The 20,177-nt window shown below is 39.9% G+C and overlaps 3 protein-coding genes across 8 annotated transcripts; 1 reads left to right on the forward strand and 2 right to left on the reverse strand.

The window, feature by feature from the left end:
* Nucleotides 1–1,248: 1,248 nt before the first annotated feature.
* Nucleotides 1,249–3,275, reverse strand: npy (neuropeptide Y). The gene is made up of 4 exons (XM_068575358.1): nucleotides 3,209–3,275; nucleotides 2,741–2,928; nucleotides 1,614–1,703; nucleotides 1,249–1,536 (listed from the first exon to the last, which is right to left on the reverse strand). Exons 2-4 carry the CDS (start codon nucleotides 2,926–2,928, stop codon nucleotides 1,515–1,517), a joined length of 300 nt encoding a protein of 99 aa, XP_068431459.1. The 5' UTR covers nucleotides 3,209–3,275; the 3' UTR covers nucleotides 1,249–1,514.
* Nucleotides 3,276–10,377: 7,102 nt separating this feature from the next.
* On the forward strand, nucleotides 10,378–20,165 carry ccdc126 (coiled-coil domain containing 126). Of its 4 annotated transcripts, none has more exons than XM_068576229.1 (4): nucleotides 10,378–10,608; nucleotides 10,795–10,814; nucleotides 18,832–19,529; nucleotides 19,691–20,165. In XM_068576229.1, the coding sequence occupies exons 3-4, from the start codon at nucleotides 19,292–19,294 to the stop codon at nucleotides 19,939–19,941; spliced, it is 489 nt and encodes a 162-aa protein (XP_068432330.1). In that variant the 5' UTR covers nucleotides 10,378–10,608; nucleotides 10,795–10,814; nucleotides 18,832–19,291; the 3' UTR covers nucleotides 19,942–20,165. The 4 variants fall into 4 exon arrangements, with proteins under 4 accessions (XP_068432330.1, XP_068432328.1, XP_068432326.1 ...); XM_068576227.1 differs by lacking the exons at nucleotides 10,378–10,608; nucleotides 10,795–10,814 and adding an exon at nucleotides 16,171–16,520 and having other exon boundaries at nucleotides 18,832–19,037; nucleotides 19,243–19,529; XM_068576225.1 differs by lacking the exons at nucleotides 10,378–10,608; nucleotides 10,795–10,814 and adding an exon at nucleotides 16,171–16,520.
* Nucleotides 12,729–16,071, reverse strand: fam221a (family with sequence similarity 221 member A). 3 transcript variants are annotated; one of them, XM_068575763.1, is made up of 7 exons: nucleotides 15,842–16,071; nucleotides 15,538–15,612; nucleotides 14,708–14,881; nucleotides 14,420–14,610; nucleotides 14,219–14,292; nucleotides 13,918–14,037; nucleotides 12,729–12,935 (listed from the first exon to the last, which is right to left on the reverse strand). In XM_068575763.1, exons 2-7 carry the CDS (start codon nucleotides 15,600–15,602, stop codon nucleotides 12,879–12,881), a joined length of 681 nt encoding a protein of 226 aa, XP_068431864.1. In that variant the 5' UTR covers nucleotides 15,603–15,612; nucleotides 15,842–16,071; the 3' UTR covers nucleotides 12,729–12,878. The 3 variants fall into 3 exon arrangements, with proteins under 3 accessions (XP_068431864.1, XP_068431862.1, XP_068431863.1); XM_068575761.1 differs by having other exon boundaries at nucleotides 13,905–14,037; XM_068575762.1 differs by having other exon boundaries at nucleotides 13,905–14,037; nucleotides 15,538–15,625.
* Nucleotides 20,166–20,177: the final 12 nt, after the last annotated feature.

Below are 20,177 nucleotides of genomic sequence, written 5' to 3' on the forward strand. Positions count from 1 at the left end.
CACAATGTCGTACACTCGTCCATTCACAGAAATACTTATAGTCAGCATAATTTGACATTAAAACAGGCTTTAAAAGTGAATTACTTGCTGTACTTCCATTGTGTGTATGGAGTTAACATGACAGGGCAGCCTACTGTTATATATGTATATGCCTATTTGAAGTATAGCTTGAGAGGAACATTACCACTAGGTCCAGGGCTATGTGCCACTAAGAGAGCTGTGAGGTACAAAATGTCAACTCAAAATGTACTATCATATATATGTTATAATAAACATATGTACCCGATAAGAAAGTTACTGACACAAGACTAATTCACAGGCAAAAAATCGCTTCGCGTTAGTAGTCAGTTCTCATAGACACAGAACATTTTATCAGACTCCATGTATTACATTTTTATATTTCTACCTACTCCCCGCAGATTATCCCAGGCTTCAGCTGTGAGAGGTCTTCAGTTCATAGTTTAGTGTCCTCAGTGTTACTATTTTACTGTTTTAATAACGATTGAATGTTCATTCCACACTTGGGATACAATGTTGAGCCACCACATGAATATCAATAACTCCAGGGGGCCCCTGTAAATGTAATTTCCGGCCTTTTGGGTTCTCTAATTTGCAATGCAGACTGTGTGTCTGCTTTGCCCCTTAGCTGCTTGATTTGTGCTCTATGTTGATTTGATGTCAGGTTGCGGTAGGCTAACCATTTGTGTAATTGCAATAATGCTACTGGAAATGCCATTTCTCCCTCCATTTAGTTTCAGAGTAGGTACTTATCATCATGGCCACAAGAGAGCGCCATTAGCTACACAATTGGCAGTTTTAAATTGACTCATGTCTTCTGACCATATTCGGTTTTACTGGACCATTCATGCCCGCACCGCACCATTTATATGGAGCTTTGCCCAATCCTGTGTGAAAGAGCTTCATGAGCAGCCCTCGTGGATTTCAGTTGGAAGGCAAGGTGCGGCTCAGCGAGCACTTGATCTTATCATGAGCGAAGACATCAAGCGAGCAGATGTGTCAGGATAGCAGTTGTGAAAATCATTTTGACGTCAGCGGAGCATTCAGAATTTGTGTTCAATCCAATCTGACATTTCAGTGACATTTATATTGAATAATTAATCACACAGAATACATAATACAATGTCAGCCATCGATCATTGCTCAATATGATGCCATTATATCTGCTGTCCTTCTGACATTTTTGTTTCTGCTTAAAATCATTTCATTTATCAAACAAAATCAAAGGAATACATTCCTTCAAACAATTAATATTTAATAGCACAATTATACAACACAATCAACATTCCTTCCCCCACTTGACTTTCATGTTTCACAGTTGATAACTGAATAAACTATTTACAAAAGTATACGCATTGTGACTGATGGGCAAGGAGGTGGGATTGAATATATGGCTCATAAAGGTAAAAGGACAGAGGCAGGGGGGTCATAGAGGTCAGAAGATCAGCGGCAGCGGGGCAGCAGTGAAGGTGGAGAAGACAAGCATGTTGACAACATCACCACAATGATGGGTCATATCTGGTGAGAGAGAAGCAAATGACACAATCAGCTTCCTGTGAGTTACGACAATGTCTCACTGACAGTTTTGTACACACCTTGACTGTGGGAGCGTGTCTGTGCTTTCCTTCAACAGCAGCTCTGAGATCAACGTGTCCAGAATCTCAGGGCTGGACCTCTTTCCATACCTGAGACAAAGAGAGAGAGAGACAGAATGACAGGCATTTAGATGACCAGAACTTTAAAGGCTCAGCATTTTGACCGTCAAATGAAAAAACAGCAGGAAAAAAAGAGTGAGAGCGAGCTGAATTAAGCAGAAGAAACATTTATAACATATTAAATTGTCATGAATCCAATTGTAATGTCGGAGACGACTGAACAGTCAGACCGAGACCCTGCAGGGTCAGACAGGAGTTGCATTGCAGGTGGTCATATTTCCTTTTCTGCCCCTCAGATGATAAGCTGTGTTCAGCGTGCCTGACCCCCATGGGTGGCTTTACTTCTGCAGTCGGCATGCAAGCCTCTGACATTGAGAAGAAAGCTGAAAACTGTGGGTGATTGGACACGCCATGTTGGCATTGGGAGTAATTTCCCCTCAGGTTTTTTTTACAGGTGTGAATGGGCAGCAGGTGTTCCCTGCTCTGTCACAAGCCGTAAAGACAAACTGCAGCCAGAGCAGCAGGACATAGTCTGGCAGCTGGCAGCAATGTAGATGGATTTTGTTTAATGTAAAAGTTGAAAATGTTCAGATTTCCATGTCAAGAACATAATTGGAAATCATAAATCTTGTGGAAAGTTTCTTATAAAGAACATTGTTATTAAACAGCAGAATTGACTATTTTTTGAAATTGTATTTTTTTGCATACCTTGCAGCCATGATGATGAACAATCTCCCAAATGTTAAATCCTGCATTGTCTGCAGAACTTTTTAGCTACAGTATTTAGGGTTATATTATACAATGGCTGAAAGCACAACTTAACTACAAGAATGTTTTAATTGATAGTATATTGTCTCCTTTTATTCAATTGCATTGTTTGAGAATTGAAGAACATAATTAAATAGACTGTGTGGAAGTGGACCAATAGAAGTCCAGTAATTTCAGGAGAATACATATAACAAAGCATTCCTTGTACTCGTTTTAAAACTAAAGTGAAAGGACTCCAGCTCATAATAAGTCTTCTATTCGATGCTATTCTTGCACAGAAGTGTAATTAGTCCGCCTACCTCTGTCTCGTGATGAGGTTGATGTAGTGTCTCAGGGCTGAGTAGTACTTGGCCAGTTCCTCCGCCGGGGCGTCATCCCCAGGGTTCTCTGGTTTCACTGGGTATCCCTCCGTCAGGGCGCCCAGGCAGAGCAGCGCCCACAGCAGGAACCCCAGAGTCCCCAGCCAGCTCACCACGTTAGGATGCATCTTAGAAACAAGTACACTGTTAGTCCATACCACATCTCTGGACACTTGTCCCACTGTGCTTTACATCACCTGTTCAGTTTTTAGATGAATTGTTATTTATTAAGATTATGTTTCTTATACTCAGGCCATTGCTTGAGGAGTAAATGTCTCGTTGGTAGTTCAACAATCATCATGCAAATAAAACTTGTGCAGCTGAAACCAGCCGAGGCATGTCGAGAGACTTTAAATAAGTTGCCTGTCAATAATAGTCAAGGTGTAAATCAAATATTAAGGTACTTACGTTTTGCAGAAGATTAGAGGGATAATTGCTGCTGTCCTGAGGCGTCTCTTCAGTTATTCTGAGCGCTTGTTGCGCGCTGGGTTTTATACAGTGTGCGCCAGACGCGCTGCAGAAATACGCGTCACAGCTGCGTTCCGATTAGCGCAAGTCTCTGCCTTTCTTCACGTGAACGTCACCGGTGACGCTGTCATCAATGGGTTTTTTTAAAAAAATGTTCACACAAATTTAAAAGACGTAGAATATTGCAAACTAAAATTAGAACCAATTAATAAAGCCTTTTCCAATGAGTCAAGAGGGATTAGGGATTACGTCGTTTTTTTTTGAAGAACGTAGCCAATCAAGCTGCTATAATAATATAAAATTTCAGGATTCAAACCAATACGACTACAATGTCCTTGTTGGGACGTTGCATAGATGTTATAGTAAATAATTTTAAAAGTCTGGTTAATTTACAACAAAATTCATTTGAAGTTACTAAATTAACTTGTTGCTAATGTAACTATTCTAAAAAGGTATGTAACATTATATCCTCAAATGCAGGTGTGTGTGCGTGTGTGTGCGTGTGTGTGTGTGTGTGTGTGTGTGTGTGTGTGTTGCTTCTGTTTATGCACCCCCACACACACAGACACACACTCTCTCTCTCTCTCTCTCTCACACACACACACACACACGCACACACACACACACACACACACACACACACACACACACACACACACACACACACACACACACACACACACACATGCCAGAGACACACCCTAATAACTGTGGCTTTCAAACACACACCGCTAAACAGATTGATACATGCTGAGTGTGATGTTTTGGTGTTGATGAGCCGTCCCTGTGAGTAAGACGGTGATGAATCAGTTCACAATCAAGCAGCGATTCTTCTGCATAATGTGATCAATAATCCCACCTGAGGTCACAAAAGAATGGCAGTGATGTGACACTGTGGGCGAACTTCAAATGAATCCTCCTCACCAAAAAAAAGCTCCAATGAGAACGCCTCGGGTGATCTGGAATAAAAAGATCTCAAACAGACTCACATGTACATGAGCGCCGTTTTTGACTCGCTGTTCGACTGAATCGGTCCACTAATTTCGTATATCGCAGCTCATTCCATCAGAAAAGAGAGACTGGGACACTCAAATGTGAACAAAAGGCCCAACATGAATATAAAGACACGCCAATGAAGAGCCCAATCTCCTAGAAACCCACTTAATAAGAAAAACCCAAATAGCACTTCAAATGAATCTGTATCACCCAGTGCTTCATTTACATCCTATTCATAATCCTTTTGTATATCGACTCGCAGCCATATAATCTATCAAAATCAGCATTCTTCAGCATTGCTGCTTTTTAAGTAGCGCAGAGGATGCGTTAAGGGCTTTTTCTATAACACAGGATGTTAAGGAGGAGATGAGGAATGAGACACAAGTAAGAGAACATGGAATCATGTTGATCGAAGGCAGGAATTAAAACTTCTGGTCCTCTTCAAAACACACACACGCACACACACACTCAGTGGCTCACTTCAATAGGTATAACACCTTTTAAAGCAAACAGCTTGCGGCTACGAGTGTCTGTCATGTGAAAGAAGCAGATGCGGGAAGCGCGTCGACTAAGTTGAGAGGTCAGTTCATGTTTGCTTAAACACCAGACTCAGAGTAAAGTGACTTTGACTCAGTAATAGATGCATGGGCTCCGGTCTTTAAGACACAGGTGACAGCTTCACATTGATCCTTGAAGCGGAGAGGCTCAAATAGAAGAGGCCCTGTTGGGTTTTACTTGTGTGAGCTGAGAACAAGTCATGGAAGTCTTCAGTCTTGCAGCTTTGTGAGGCTGTCCTCGGTCAAAGTGGTGTATTGAGCCAAATGCAAACGCTTCCTTGGTAACATGCTCAAAACAACTGCTTAATGTGTCTAATTGGAAGGACTATTATGTTACCATGTGCACCATCTTAGATTAGCATGCATTTCTCAGGTAATTGGTCATGTACCTCAGTATCTGAGAAAAACATAATTGGTCATCCAAGGACAACTCATCCCGGAGGGAACGTGAATGTATTCTGGTCCATTCAATTGTTAAAAAGGAAGAACGTATATTATCAACACGAGAGTCACAGCACAAGCATGGCTACAAATTACACAGTCAAAATTTCCTGTCAAAACCTTGTTTATGTTGGTGAATTAGAATGAGAATTTGCTTGCTACCTTAGAGGGAGCAAAATGGATGAAAACACAGTGGATGAATCCCAAACAACTATGCTCGTCACAGAAACGCATACAGACAAACCCACATCTTTACGGATGGATTTAACCTTTTGGAACAGCACACATCAGAAAGAGAAACTTCGCAGATAAAATAACTTTAGAAAAATAAAACAAATCCTAACCACAGAAACCATAAGTCAGAGCTGCTTTGTTTGACGTCAGTGAATCACCACAATTATTGTGGTACACTGGTGAAATTATTGACCCTCTTATCCTTTATTGTACATATTGAAAGTGAGTCAAAATGTGCAGACAATGAACATTGACAGAAGGTAATTAACAAAATCAACTTCAAGACCATGCAGTTAAAAGATGTTTTACCAAAATGATCAGTGTTTGCAGCTTTTTCCTGATTTAATCTACTGCTATACACATATGGATTAGTCCATGCTTGGCATTGTATTATTATCAGCCTGTATTATATTCATTAAAGATTTAAAGCATGTTCTATAATTAAAATGGCTTGAACAACCAGGTCAGAATTAGGGATAAATCTGTTGGATTTCTGTGCAGCACAAAGAGGAAAAGGGTGTCATTGTTCCAGTGGAGGCAGATGACAGATGTGACAGAGCGAATGGGGTTCAGAAGAAATGTGGTCTTCTAATTTGATCAACATCACCACTACTATCAATGCTCACAAAAAAAGCTTCCACTTATCTCCAATGCAGTCTGGTTGTTTACGCTATTTGAATAATCTAAATACCTACAATTAATGCAACAGGAATATATTGCTGCTCTAAATCGTGCAATGTTTGTTATGTCCTGTATAAGACAATTTCTTGGTGCTTGGTTTGACATAATCAGAAATCATTTATGTGGAGAATGATCCTTTAGAGAGCAAGCTGCAAATCTGTTTTCCCGTCCTTCGATTAGTCTCCTCCTTTGGACAATAAGTTATCTTCTAAGATTTGTTGAAAGGGCCTGCTGTAATTTTCCGCCAGTGTGAATCACGCTCTTCAAATTTATAGTGTGTATAACTATAAGAGCAAATACTGACAAGCCGGCTGCCTGTATGGTCTCTCTGAGGCGGTGAAAAAAGACAAGTAAAAAAGGCGGAATCTCATACAGCATTGGTACCCTCTTGGCTATTACTCTTCTTTCACACAGACATCTGACATTTTAATTGTCGCTTTGAATACTCTATTGTGCTACAGTGCCAATGTGTTACTTTTGGTAAGCAAGCACTACTATTACTTAGATAGCGCATCAGCAGCCCCCTTTTTGGCTACGTGGGCTGCAGCTTCAACCTGAAGGTGATTTGAGTAAAAAGAGGTCCTTATATTAGGTTCCTATTTAAGCATTTTTGTATTTCATTAAATCGACTGATACAAAAACCAGATTACCAAATATTTAATCTTGAGTTGAACTGTGTTGCATTGTAAAATAAATTAGAAATAGACATATGTTAGCTTTTATTACTGATTTAATGTGTTTTGCCTAAATAACAACAATAATTGGCATGGTTTTTAAAGAACTGGTCTCCCATCCAAGAAGTATAATTTGTGCTACCCACTTCTCTGAGCCATTAGCTATCATTACTTCAAAGAAGCAAGTCCCCAAACTGTTTTCCTTTGTTTTGGCTGTGACATTAATTGACAGCCTTCACAAGCAATTACTAAACTATATAGCATCTCAAAGAACACAAGTTATCTCTCCTCCACTCTCAGTTCAGACTAAATACAATACTGACAACTGCTCAATGAGGAAATAACAAGAAATAATGTCCTTTGTTGTTTTCTCATTTGTTCTTCTGCCTCACTTATTAATCTCCCACTGCGATAAGAGTCACTCTATCTAGTCTCTGTGTGTACCTGTCTTCACCTCTTCTCCTAATGTTCCTCGCTGTTTTCTGTGATCTGTGTGTGTGTGTGTGTGTCTGTAATGTGTCACTGCCACATCTGCTCCTCTGGTGAACGCAGCACAAATGTCACGTCAAGAGTGACATCATAGAAGGTCTTTTGATTGACAGATGAACAGAAGGTCGAGCCAACACGCTGTGACAGGTTGGTTCGGCTCAGGTGTGCAGGTCAGAGTCCAAAGTGTTGATATTAGGAAACTTGATGAAAGTTGTAACCACATCAAAGGGCTCTAAACTTTAGTTTAATAACTATGACGTTATGAGACCGCAATACTCTCAATGTGTCATGGTCATGGCCGAGTGTCTGCGTGTTTGTGGAACCTCCATGACATTAAATATTAAAAAATGATTTTTGAAACTTTCAATCATATAAAAGACCTCCTTCAAGACATGCTTCGATGTTTATGGATAAATGTGTGTATTTAAACACAAGACATCACGTTGCCCCAAGTGGTTTCACATTTTAACATAACGTGCCTGCTGAATACACTTTTTACGTCCCTTTTTCAGCTATTTAGCGAACAGTGCACACTAGATTGATGTAAGCTTCACTGCAGAGGGACCTGATAATGGAGGGGAAATGTAGGATTCAAGCAGGCCAGTTAATTAGCTGCAGTTGAAAGCATCAATTCTCAACAGTGTGTCACATTTATGAAAGAACACATTTTTCCCTCATTGCTATCAATCAGTCATTGAGTGTGTCCAAATACGTGTTCTGCAAATCAAATGCAGTAACAGATTTAAATCTATTATGCAGGTGCATAATGCTTGATTTCTATGAGCCGAAACGCACAAGGAGAACACTACACTCTCACAGATACACTTCAATTACAAGTGCAGTACTGTAATTAGGAATTGCTCTGAAGTTTAGGTGGTAAGTGATGTATTAATGCTTTACTGAATTCTACTGTTTAAATTACATACAGGTCAAAAATTACACAAGAGCACACAGTTTAAAGTGCTTTCAATAAATAACTTTAAGATATATTGTTGGTTGCTTTCTTACTGATGATTAGATAAAAAAGATTAATACCACTTGTGTTTGTGTGATGAAATGTAGAGGCATATCCAACAGCCTGTTAGCTTGGCTTAGTGTAGCACAAAACAGCTATTCTGGCTCGGTCTAACACAATCTACCAGCACCACTAAAGCTGACTAATTAACATGTTGTATTGACTTTGTTTAATAAGAAGCTTTTTACCGTGTTCAGGCAGACCGTGAAGGACATTTTAGAGCTAAGAGCTTTTAGAGCTACATATTTAGCTAAAATAAGCTAATTGGCTGCTGGCTTTAGCTTTACAATTAATGGACATGTCATGTCTGTGATGGGAAACTCTGCATTTATATTTCATTGATACATAGTTTAGGTATTTTTAGATATTTTTTAGATTTAGCAGGATTCTAAACTAATATCCAATTGGTGAACTCCAGACAAGGTATAGTGAGTGAAGAATCCCTCATACTGGTGTGGTCACGGATGGCTGTTTTTTTCGCGCTGCTCTTAAATTTAGTTCACAAAAAAAATTTAAAAAAATAATTAACACCAGCGAATGTGAGACTAATTTGAAAATAGAAACCCTACAATTATTTCTTATTGACTTGGCTCTTTTTAAATAACTTTTTTAGTGGCTCGCCTTTTTTAGTGGCTCGCCTATCACTGCACTAAACACACAAAAATGAATAGCATTAAATCCCCTCTGTCAAACCTACAGTATGCCATGTGTGTGTCTTTCTGGTCATATTAACTCCATTAGTGTGTGTATATGTGTGAGCCATCCAGTGCGCTTTGTGAAAAAACTAAATCTATTTCTCACGACCCGCTCTCCATCCCCCTCTTGGAGTCTGTCGACACCGAGGGGGATCGAAGAGGAGTCTCTATGAAGTAGCTGCACTGTCAATTTCCCACTGTTTCTCCCACAAAAGAGAAGCAACACATACACATACAATGTGTCCAATGTGTCAAAGTCAAACGTAGGATTGTGCTTCGCTTTCAAGAGTTTGTGACAGATTTTTTGTTCTTCTTAGAAACAGAACAAGCTGTATTTTGTTTGTATAAGATCTGTCCTAAATAGATCTGTCCTGATAACCAGAAGAGGATACTTTGGGGAAAGTGAATATCCTAGTTTAAGTTGGATTTGAAAATTTTGGTTGATGATTGGGGGCGGACTGGCCATGGGGGATACTGGAGGGATCCTGGGATACGTTCTGTGTTTCACAGAACATGCTATATTTACTCTAAACTACTCTTAAAGTTAAGGCATCCCTGACTAAAGTTTATACCACTCCTCGAGATCTGTGTTCAGTCATGGTTTCCACACCCAGCATGCAACACTACTAATCAAGATGTGTATTCACACTCAAGGTTTGGATGATGCTTGCAGGTTTTCAGAGCTTTTTAACCATTTTAGGATATTCTGCCTTGATTTGAAGTCTGCCGGCACTCCGTGCGTCACAAGTGTCAAGAGAGGCTCAGACGCACAGGCCGATGGAGCGGTCCGTTTTCAAAATAAAACCGGCCCTGATTTTATTTATCTATTTTTTTTTGTTTTTTTGTTCATTCTTTCTGTGCGGTGCGATACCAAGGGGACGCAAGCACACACACACACACACACACACGCACGCACACACGCACACGCACACACACGTGCGCATGGGCACTGGCAGTAATTCCCGGGCCACATTTTCCCAGAGTCCGCTACTGGTAATGCGTGTTACCTTTTTTTGTGTGTCGCCTATAGCTTTTGTAAACGCCACCTCGCACCGATCCGCTTTAGACATTTTTTATTTTATTTTTGAAAAATGCACATTTGAAAGAGCTCCAGGCTTTCTGACCTTTTAAGGTTACTTGGAAGCCTCTCAAGTTAGTCTGTTTTTGATTTGGCCAGATTTAGAGTCCACGCAGTTAGTCTGTTTTTGTTTATTCCGTCTTCTCGTAGAACCTAATTAAGCAGCTACTGAACGACATGAACCACGAAACTAAAGATAAATGTATCCACGAATATATTGTACTTGTCCGAAGGGTCGGTGGTGTGGTGGGTTAGGCAGGCGACCTTCACACAGGTGATCCGGGTTCGAGACTGAGTCGGGCAGTGCGCTGTCTGCAGGCTTACCTCTCAAGTCTCCTGAGTAAAGAGGCTCTACTCAGGCAGCCTCCAACCCCTGGTACTCTATGAGCTGACAGGCGAATGTGTGTGTGAATGCGAGCGAATGTGTGTGTAAGGAGTGTTGACTCAATGGAGTATGTTCACCTGGCGTGCAGCACTTGGGTTAGTTCACTCACCACCTCGGACTACGTGTTTTTTTTTGTTATTGACTCTATCTACAGAGTATTACTAGTAGTATTACATAGAGTATTTATTATTAATCCATATTTATAATCTATTTTGTTTTCTATTTTATTGAACTATAATTTTGTTTTCTTTCAAAAACAATATCCGGATGCTCTGTTTTAGGTCTCCACCAGCTCCTGAGGGTACGTAGGAATCTGACTCTTTAACTGCAAAATGCTCCACTACGTTCACTCGCTAGCCACTAACCTCCACTGCACTGTGTTCCTTTTAGCGTTCACATCCACGTGGACTTTATAGTATCTAATGAAATAGATGAAGAACATTCTTGCCCATCTTTTCAAGTATTTTGGAATTTCTTTTTAGAGTTTCCCCTCTAAGTGCTCTAATCTAGTTTCTAGTGATTTTTCGGTACTTGGTCGTCTGTTGTGTCTCTCTGGGCCCAAGTTTGTAACCTCTCTCTCTCTGTGGGTAATTTAGAGTAGTGTGTTGTTTGTCTCAAGTTATGCCCACCACAACTGTCACGGGGATATTTAAGTGTTTCCTTGCACAATAATTGCCAATTTAATTTTCTGTGCTCACGTCTTGCTCTGTCACGTTGAATCTGTCAGTCAAGCTGGGTGTGGTTTCCATGGGGATATGGGAAGAGTAGTAGTCATTCCCTCCCATTAATGGCCAAAGTAATTTACCTGTAGCCTCCTAAACAGGCTAGTTGCTATGGAGAGGTAATTACTCCAAATTGTAATTGCGTCAAACTAACTATCAGGCCTTACCCTCTTAAATTAATTGGATTTTTCTCTGAGAGTAAAAATGGGAAAGCAGTAGAAACAGGTCAAGTGTTTAATTAAAAGATGCTTGATTTTATCAGTCAACAAAGCTCATCTGGGTGGCAAAGAGAAAACATGATTGATTTAAAGTATGTATGACACTGTGAATGTTTGTGTACATACTATGGTCATCGTAGATACACACTAGATCTAAAGTGTCAGCTTTCAGATGGGATCCCTTCCACTTGCTTCCTCTTTAGCACCCAGCTGCATGAGACCCAGGTGCATCCATGCCATCTTTAAGACGTAGCCCTTCTTTTCCCTCGAGACCACCTGTTCAGCTCACTAACACACACACAAACATACACCAAGTTCCCTCAGGTGATATTTACATTACGAGCCAGGTGGCTTGAGATGCACTGGTCACCACCAGTGTCAATGCTCTTCCCGTTTACTTGCCATCCTCACAGTGGAACGATTGAGTGGGAGTGAATCCTCATTAAGATCCCTGTTAATTCTATTTCTCAGTTTGTGAGAAGTGGGCCACCAATGGAGAAAACATGACCTGCTTCATTCTCAATTCACTGCATGCGTTAAATCAGCTTTCATCACTGCTGATCTACCGTGAGAAATGGGATTAATCAATTGGAGTCAGTAAATCTATCTGCAAATTAAAAACGGCGCTCATCACTGAACACATACTTCCATGTTTCTGGTGTTATTTTGATGACATGGTTAGCGAGAGGCTGTCTCTCAATAAAAGAACATCAATCAAACAAACCTCTGCGTGTATCGAGAGAGAAATATACGGCATTGCTAGAAAACTGCACTTCCGATAAACACATGTGACTAATTATATATAAATATATGTTGAACGAATTATGACCTTGTAATTCAATACATTTATCCGGAAAATTCTAAACTTTTAAATAACTTAAATTGTTAGGATTTCAAATTTTCAAACTTTAAATAAATACATTTAATTGTTTTTATTTTTATTTTACAGATATATGTATGTGTTTATGCAAAGTATTTTTGAAGGTCACACTGCATGCAAAATACTGAAAATCTCCTTACCTCCAAATGTGATAAATCCCTAATAATTTCATCTTGAGAATGTATTCAAATGTATGCAGATTTTGTCAAAGTGTGATGTGTCAATTGTAACACTCCACATGCTCTGAATGGATCAATATATTTTCAGTTGATTGTTTAGTTGTGAGGTGGGATTTAATAACGACTACTGCTGACACTTGGTTGTACCCCTTTGTCACGACACTAACAAAGACAGACACTTCACTGAAAAAGAAAATACTAAAACTGAAACAATCAGAATGTTTACAGATCAGAAAAGATGTATGATTTATTTGCATGGTAAGTATTGCCATGGACAGTTTGACAGATTGACTCTGAAAAATGTTGCTTTTCACTGTTTGTTGGGCTCTCTCTTACAGTGAACTGAGCTTGATGTTTTAGCAGACGTTACTTTGATCCTTGAATCAGAGCATCTCTGCTGGCAGCCATTTTCTCTGTCTTGATCTGAAAAACAGGCAGGCAGAGATTATGAAAATCAGCAGCAAATACTGTTTAACTCAGAGGTTTGACGCTTATTTGAAATCTATATTTTGAGCATTAACTGTCCTAGGATCTGACACAGATGTTGTTAGAAGTAAAGGCCTGTATTTCATAAAATGCATTTATCTGCAGGCACTGAAAATATAAAATGAATTTATCATGAACAAAGATTGATTATTCCCAATAGAGAACAAACTCATATATTGAGTACATGTGTGTCTTTTGAATGCAATATTTTCAAAAAACTATTAAATCATACATAATTAAACTGTAAAAACATGTGAATGTGGAACATTCAATCAATAAATACATTTCCATTGTTTCCAGAAGAGATGAAATAACTTTTCAAAAGCTGCCGAATTTAACTTGGACTTCCATTGATTACATATGTTCCCCTGTGATCGTTCTCTTTATCAAAGATAAGTTCTAAATAAGGTCAATCTTAGATTGCCTCTCAGCAATGCAAAATACATGAACTTTTGCATCATCCCAGATCTACTACAGATTTAGTATGAGTTTGACCTCAATGCAGTAAGGAAATCAAAGGGATGCACTCGACACATTTCAGGAAGCAAGTCTCTACTCTGCAGACTTGCTTGTTCAACACTGATGCTGTGCTGCTCTTTGCTGCCCTCGCATGCTGCTTAAAGGAACTTTATTCTCCTTTGGTGCAATGCATGCACACACACCTGCTCCAACAGTCTAGCCGACTCGGCTGAGCTAAAAAAAAAAAGGCTTGTGTTTGTACTTGCTGATGTTGGTCATTTTGACTACAAGTGCATGAGATATTCCAGACCTACCGAGCCTCAAGACACAAGCAGCTCTCACATAGCACACAGGCAAATAAACACACAAGTTTAAAGCTGACAACTCTGCTGCATCCTTCCATTCCAAATGAAATCGTCACATATAGGCTACATTTTTGGTTCTCACGTGAGTCACTGACTTCCAAAGCGAGATAACCATCCAATAAGGAGCTGAACCCCGTCAGCCCCCCCATAGCAGCATATGGGACATTATGGCCTATAGGCTGACCACGTGCCTCCCTCTCTAGTTTTGTCTCTACCTGAGAAACATAAAAAGTGATTTGAGTTAAACACAAGTTTAGTTTAGTACAAATTTAGTTAAAAGTGTGCAACTTCATGTTGATGAACAAATAGGAGCAATATTGTTCATCTATGTCAAGCATTAGCTTATGGGGTTTTTTTCACACCAAGGATCTGTGTTTAATGTTTCACTCTATTTACCAGCGTCTGATGGGCAGAGATGGGCTGACCACAACCACAAGTGTAGGGGCTCTTGAACCCAGAACAGGAACTGCCTGAAAAATGTTATTCTCATCTTGAACAATAACCATATATATTACTCCATATACATAAGATCATTATTTTGGGTTGGAATGAATCTGCACTCTTTAAATCTCTTAAAAGTAGTAATTTCATACTCACATTTTTTGCACAAATAGCCAGTAACTTCACTGTGATCCTGAGGAAAGTGTTTACACCTGCAGCGAACAGGATTGGTCCCAATATGGGGAACATACTGGTAGGCAGAACAACGACACCCTCTCACCTGGCATGGTAGGGCTCGAGGCCGCTCAGAGGGGACCACTTCAAAATCGGTCTTGTGTTGCTTGTACCTGGATAAAATTACATTAATCACAAATATGTTTATACACGTAAGTTTATGTGAGTGGTGGCGAGAAAGGGATAAAACTTGATTTAATGTGTTACTACCTATGTGTACAGAAGCACTGTGTCTCGGGACCAATGAGTTTGCAGTCGATACCTCCTGGAACCCCGAAGCTGACAAAGAGACGGTTTTTCACTCGTTGAGGGAGCAACTTCCTCTTGTACTCCTCATATTCCTCAGGAGTGAACAGTTGTCCTCCATCGTCATCACCCACAATCCTTAAAAAGACAAACCACCATAACAAAAAAAAATAATTATTATGGCCAGTCTTGTCACAAAAACAAGTGATATGTATCATGAAGAATGCTGGTTATTAGGAGCACACAAATACATTGTTTGTCAGATCTCTTGTTATAACATTTAATGATTTGGTATATCATAAAATAAAGCAGATAATGTACAAAGCTAACGCAAAGTCCCTGCCAGACTGTGGACAAAGGTTGTTTTCAATACATAAGTGTAAGTATGAATGTAAGAACGGCAATATATGTATTTGTATTTATTGTTTCTTTATATCAAATTAATTATCAGATTTAATTGATTCGAATTAAGGATAGGAATATAATATATAAGCATTACACTCCTACTTATCCTACCTTTTCAGTCTTTTATGTTTACTATATTAGATTGTGGGTTTATTAATTGTTTTGTAATGATTGACTGAATAAAACACATACTTGTACTCAACTTACAACAAAGGGATATTGTGTTATTTTAGCATTTGTATTGTACTTTATCTCTTAACCTACATGTCTTCCTTCTGTAGTTAGCTTTAAATAGCATGTTAGATGTCAGATGCTGGCACAAGTGTATACAACACCTCCAGAGATGAGCTGAAGCCAGGAGTTAAAGCATACAGTACGTTGAGTCAAACCTTGTGTACTCCCAGTAGTCATCGACCGCTTGTAGTGCTGATTCATTGAGATATATTTTCTCCATTGTCGAAAATCTGAAAGAGAAAGCTGTGGGTTTTTGTCGTTTTTGTCTTGCACAGCAGGAAACGTCTGTTTACCACAGTGTACTGTGTTGCCATGGAAATGTTTGCACACGTCCCTCTAGCGCTCGTAAAGTGAACTACAAACACGCAAATTCACTCAGGGAAAGACAGAGAGGGAGAAAACAGAATTAAAGTTATGTCTAACCGTGTCTAACTAAACTTAAATCAAGCCAACACTAACCTTAGCAGTGATGTAGCTGAGCTCACACACGTTTCCACGCTTAAGTAAGATGAAAAAGTTAGCGCTTTGGTTTTGTTGTTTAAAGTAAACCGGATTAACTGCAGTTTGAAAGTTTACCTGTAACTGTTACTACTAACGCTAAGAATTTTAGTACAACTTGTAATGTTTAAAGAGAGAGAGAGAGAGAGAAAAAGAGAGAGAGAGAGAGAGAGAGAGAGAGAGAGAGAGAGAGAGAGAGAGAGAGAGAGAGAGAGAGAGAGAGAGAGAGAGAGAGAGGACAGTGTAAATACATTTCCCATAATGCAACAGTGATTACGTATCTAGGGGAACCATGACAGTCTGCACACGCTTGGAATTCTAGCTAGTAGCTACCGACTTCTTCTCGCTAGGACCCTGTTGTTTTCGACACCGTGTAGGACAAAGCTGAAATGACAGCGAGAGAGAGAGCTGACGCCTCAACGCGATGTTTGGGAGCTAACATTATTGAGTGAGACACCAGGCTTTCCCGAGATATCCCCACCCCCCCTCCGCGCGTGAGCAACGACAGCCCAAAAAACAAGCATCATTCAGTGTCAGCCAGAGGTAGCGGCTGAAGGTAGTAGCCTCGTCCCTGCTTCCCTTCTGGAGCCTATTACATCCCGCTGCGACCTCAAGGTAGCTTTTCAGACAACACACTGGGGTAAAGTATCTGTTTTTGATGGGATTTGATTCATCTGCATATAATAATTTAGCCTTTTTGTTGGCACCCAAGTTTGAGCGTTGCTACTTAAAATGTATGTGGAGCTAACCTCACTGTTGGTGGAGTTGGAAATGGCTTCAACTAAGCTTTGAGCGGCTGCTAATAATTATTATAAAAGGAATTTTAGGTTTTAAAAAAAGTTGAGAAACTTAGTATCCAATAATAGTGCATGTTTCGTGTGCTTGTCGAGTGTTAGTTTACTTTTCACGTCACATTTCATGTGTAACTTGGCATTGTTGTTAAGATATGTTTAGGAAACTTCAAGATTCAAGATAGTTTTAATGTCATGTGCACATATAACAAAGTTGCTTGTTCAATGAGAAGCTTATTTTGCTGTGTCCTTCTACAAACCAAATTACAATAAAAGGTAAAAAAAAAAAGAAAAAGTAAAGGTATTGCACAAGAATAAGGCACTTAAATTTCTCCTTGGAGATTAATAAAGTACTTTTCATTTCATTTCAACTTGTTCACCAAGTTTCTAAGGTATGTGTCTTAACATACACGTTGTCTTTGTCTTCATGTATATTTAACTCCCTCACAATATTGACATTTACGTTTTTAGTTCATACTACAGGTCAGGTGATTCAATCTGTTCCCCAGTCTACCAGCAGTTGAAACACATGTGACAGCTGTTGCAGTAAATATTTAACCACCAGATTAGATATTTTAAGTCACAATGTGTGCCTTATCAATGCAATTCCTCCCATTAAGTACGCTATAACCAAACAGGCCCCTAAACAAGTGGAACATTCATTCATGAGGTTGTGACCTAATTAGTGTGCCTTCTCATGGAGCAATGATCTATGACATGACAGTAACGATGGGACCGTGGCTGAATACCAAAAACTCTTCTGATTGTTGTCAAGCGTCAACCTAATAAATAAAGATGGATGTGATCTGGTGCCAGACATATGGAAGGCCCAAAAAAAGCATCGTAAAGATTGGTTTGCCCTGGTGCTGTAATAGCTGACCCATATCTGTTAATGTAGCACCCTACACAGAAAGTCAACTCGATCCTGACATATTATGTTTACTTGATTGTGAATTATCTATATCATGCATTGTGTCTTTCCTTTTAAATGTACGGCACTTATTTTGAATGGTTCAAATGGACTTAATGTGACTTCTTTTATCTTATCATTGAATGTGATGAAAATGAATTTCACACTTTGTATGTTCAGAATGTAATGCTAAAACATTGCCCAGTTTTTGATTGAGAGTAGGAACTAAACATTGCAACACCTAAAAGGGTGGCAATGCTTTCTATTTTCTAGTGATGAAGTTACATATTTTTAGTCACAATGTGTTTTTACATCCTGGCTAGTTTAAACTGTTACTTCCATCAAGTCGTTACACCGTGCTTGGTCTTTCCCTTCTAGTTCTTTCTTGCCGATACACAGCGACCAGGTCATAGGAAGGACACGTTTGTGTGCTTGGGTAGATAGAGAGTGGGAAGCATTGCTAAACGGATTCTGTTACATTTCTTTTCATAATTGATTCCTTCGGTCACTGTCCCCTCGGAGTTCAATAGGAAGGGACACTACCACACCCAAGAGAGGAAGAGAGAGAATGAACTTGGTGACAAAGTTGCCAAAATGGAGAAATGATCTCCTAATTTCCTCTGCATGTGCACAGTGCACTCACAGGCCATTTGTCAATCAAGTAACTATTGTGAAGTTGGGATTAGTGAATGAATACCCTCTGTGCCACTGGTTGTTGCTTTGTCGTCTATCTGAAGCTGCAAAGTGAGTCCCATGAAATCTAAACTGGCAATCAGGTTTCTGAGCTGAGAGGGCTGAAAAACATGAGTTGATGAGTGGGCTATTGTGAACCTTGACCAAAAGTAGCCAAGACATCTGTCTTTAATAATAGCTAAATAGTTTAGGTAGCCACTTTGATAAAGTCCCCAGCTCCTTGCCATTTAAAGATGAGGTGGATTTTGTTTTTCTATCCAGCACATGCAGTGTTGTTTGTTTGTCTGTTGGAAAATATTGGTGCATTTATCCACTTAGAAAAAACAACAACACACAATGGGGCTTTGAAGAAGTTACAGACAGACTTGAGAAATCACCCTTCTAGTGTTTTTTGTCATACAGTTGAATGAGTTCATCAATTCATCACATTGTAGCACTGCACAACTAATGTTTAAGTGTCATGCAAATAGAGAAAAGATGACAAAACTAATTTCTCTCTGTGTTTCTCCCTTTTGGGTTATCATAGCTCTCTGTTTATCTTTGATTCTCCAACATAGGTAACAATGCCTGCGGACCCTTTGCCTGAACGCCCGGTCTGCGTTGGTGATTCGATGTTAGACATCTTGCAGCCAAAACACCTTTTCAAAAACCCCTGACTGCTGGTGTCTGTAGGCGTCAGCTTCCTTCTTGTTCAACTTCCTGGCCTCTGCTGTTGCTGAACACTTTTTCATCTCCTCTTGGGAGGGGCAGAATACCTAAAGGGGTTAGAGAAACTTCTACTACTGTATGGGTATAATGCAAGCATGTGTCCTGCTGGGGCTCACTTGAGTGAGGCACCTAATCCACATAAGTTTTAAGAATGCTTCTCACTGGACTTTGACCTCTTTGTAGATACTGAACCAATTAAATACAATCTCCCTGCTATAATTCAGTATCACTATAATTATCAACTTATTGTATACCTTCAGCCTAAGACCAGGGCTCTGTAGCTCCCCTCCCCTACACCTGCCCAGTACCATGCTGGGTGCACTGCTGCGGAGGAACATGTCACAGAAGCTGAGTGTGCTGCTGCTGGTTTTTGGCCTAACGTGGGGAATTATGCTCCTGCGTTACGCTGTGCAGCAGCCTCGCCATCAGAGCAGCGCTGAGCTACGTGAGCAGATCCTGGAGCTCAGCCGGCGATATGTGAAGGTCCTGACAGAGGAGAACCAGAATGCACCAGGAGGGCCGCAGGGAACATCCATGGCTGGCTATGGTAAGGATTCAGGGGACTATACACATGCTGTGCAATAAATGGATTATTTTTTATTACTGCTCTTTTTCTAAACATTGAGTTTAGTATACTTGATCATTGATTTATTTTCTTCTTTGTGTTTGTTTCCCCTCATTTTTTTTCCCACTCACATGTACACACAGCTGATCTAAAGAGGACGATCGCTGTGCTACTGGAGGACATTCTGACTCGACTGGTCAAACTAGAGGGAAAAATTGATTTGGCGGCCAATGTCTCCTCCACAAATATCTCCCATACACCAGGAGGGGTCCTCGCCTCTGCTCCTGTTGCCCTGCAGAAAATCTCAAAGCAGGACACACCTGGCAGTCACCCAGGAACGTCACGTCTCCACCCACACATCCATAATAGGCCTCGGCCACATCAACGAGCATAGTCTTAATAGATGTATGATTTTTGAATTATTATTTTGAGCACATCACACTTTTCCAGCATTTATTACTGATGTTACCACATCAGTCAAATTTAAAAGCAATAGGGAGATATGCATACGTCCAGAAACTTTACATTTGGAAAACTTCTAATAAAAAAAAGGTCAGCCAGCTCAGAAGGATGGAGGACTTCTCTATGCTCTATATGCTGGTATTTATTTATTTTTTACCAAGACTGTCT

This window comes from Clinocottus analis, unplaced genomic scaffold (assembly GCF_023055335.1).
Source record: "Clinocottus analis isolate CAN_PGR_092001 unplaced genomic scaffold, fCliAna1.0.p SCAF_14, whole genome shotgun sequence".
In the NCBI taxonomy this organism is placed as follows: domain Eukaryota; kingdom Metazoa; phylum Chordata; class Actinopteri; order Perciformes; family Cottidae; genus Clinocottus; species Clinocottus analis.

Excerpts from the sequence above, each read along its gene's own strand:
- npy (XM_068575358.1), bottom strand. The coding sequence starts at position 2,928 with ATGCATCCTAACGTGGTGAGCTGGCTGGGGACTCTGGGGTTCCTGCTG. Across the intron at positions 1,704-2,740 it reads AACCTCATCACGAGACAGAG|GTATGGAAAGAGGTCCAGCC; the intron begins GTAGGCGGACTA and ends TCTTTGTCTCAG. Across the intron at positions 1,537-1,613 it reads GACACGCTCCCACAGTCAAG|ATATGACCCATCATTGTGGT; the intron begins GTGTGTACAAAA and ends CTCTCTCACCAG.
- fam221a (XM_068575761.1), bottom strand. The coding sequence starts at position 15,602 with ATGGAGAAAATATATCTCAATGAATCAGCACTACAAGCGGTCGATGAC. Across the intron at positions 14,293-14,419 it reads TGGCTATTTGTGCAAAAAAT|GCAGTTCCTGTTCTGGGTTC; the intron begins GTGAGTATGAAA and ends AACATTTTTCAG. Across the intron at positions 14,038-14,218 it reads TCTCTGCCCATCAGACGCTG|GTAGAGACAAAACTAGAGAG; the intron begins GTAAATAGAGTG and ends TATGTTTCTCAG.
- ccdc126 (XM_068576229.1), top strand. The coding sequence starts at position 19,292 with ATGCTGGGTGCACTGCTGCGGAGGAACATGTCACAGAAGCTGAGTGTG. Across the intron at positions 19,530-19,690 it reads AACATCCATGGCTGGCTATG|CTGATCTAAAGAGGACGATC; the intron begins GTAAGGATTCAG and ends ATGTACACACAG.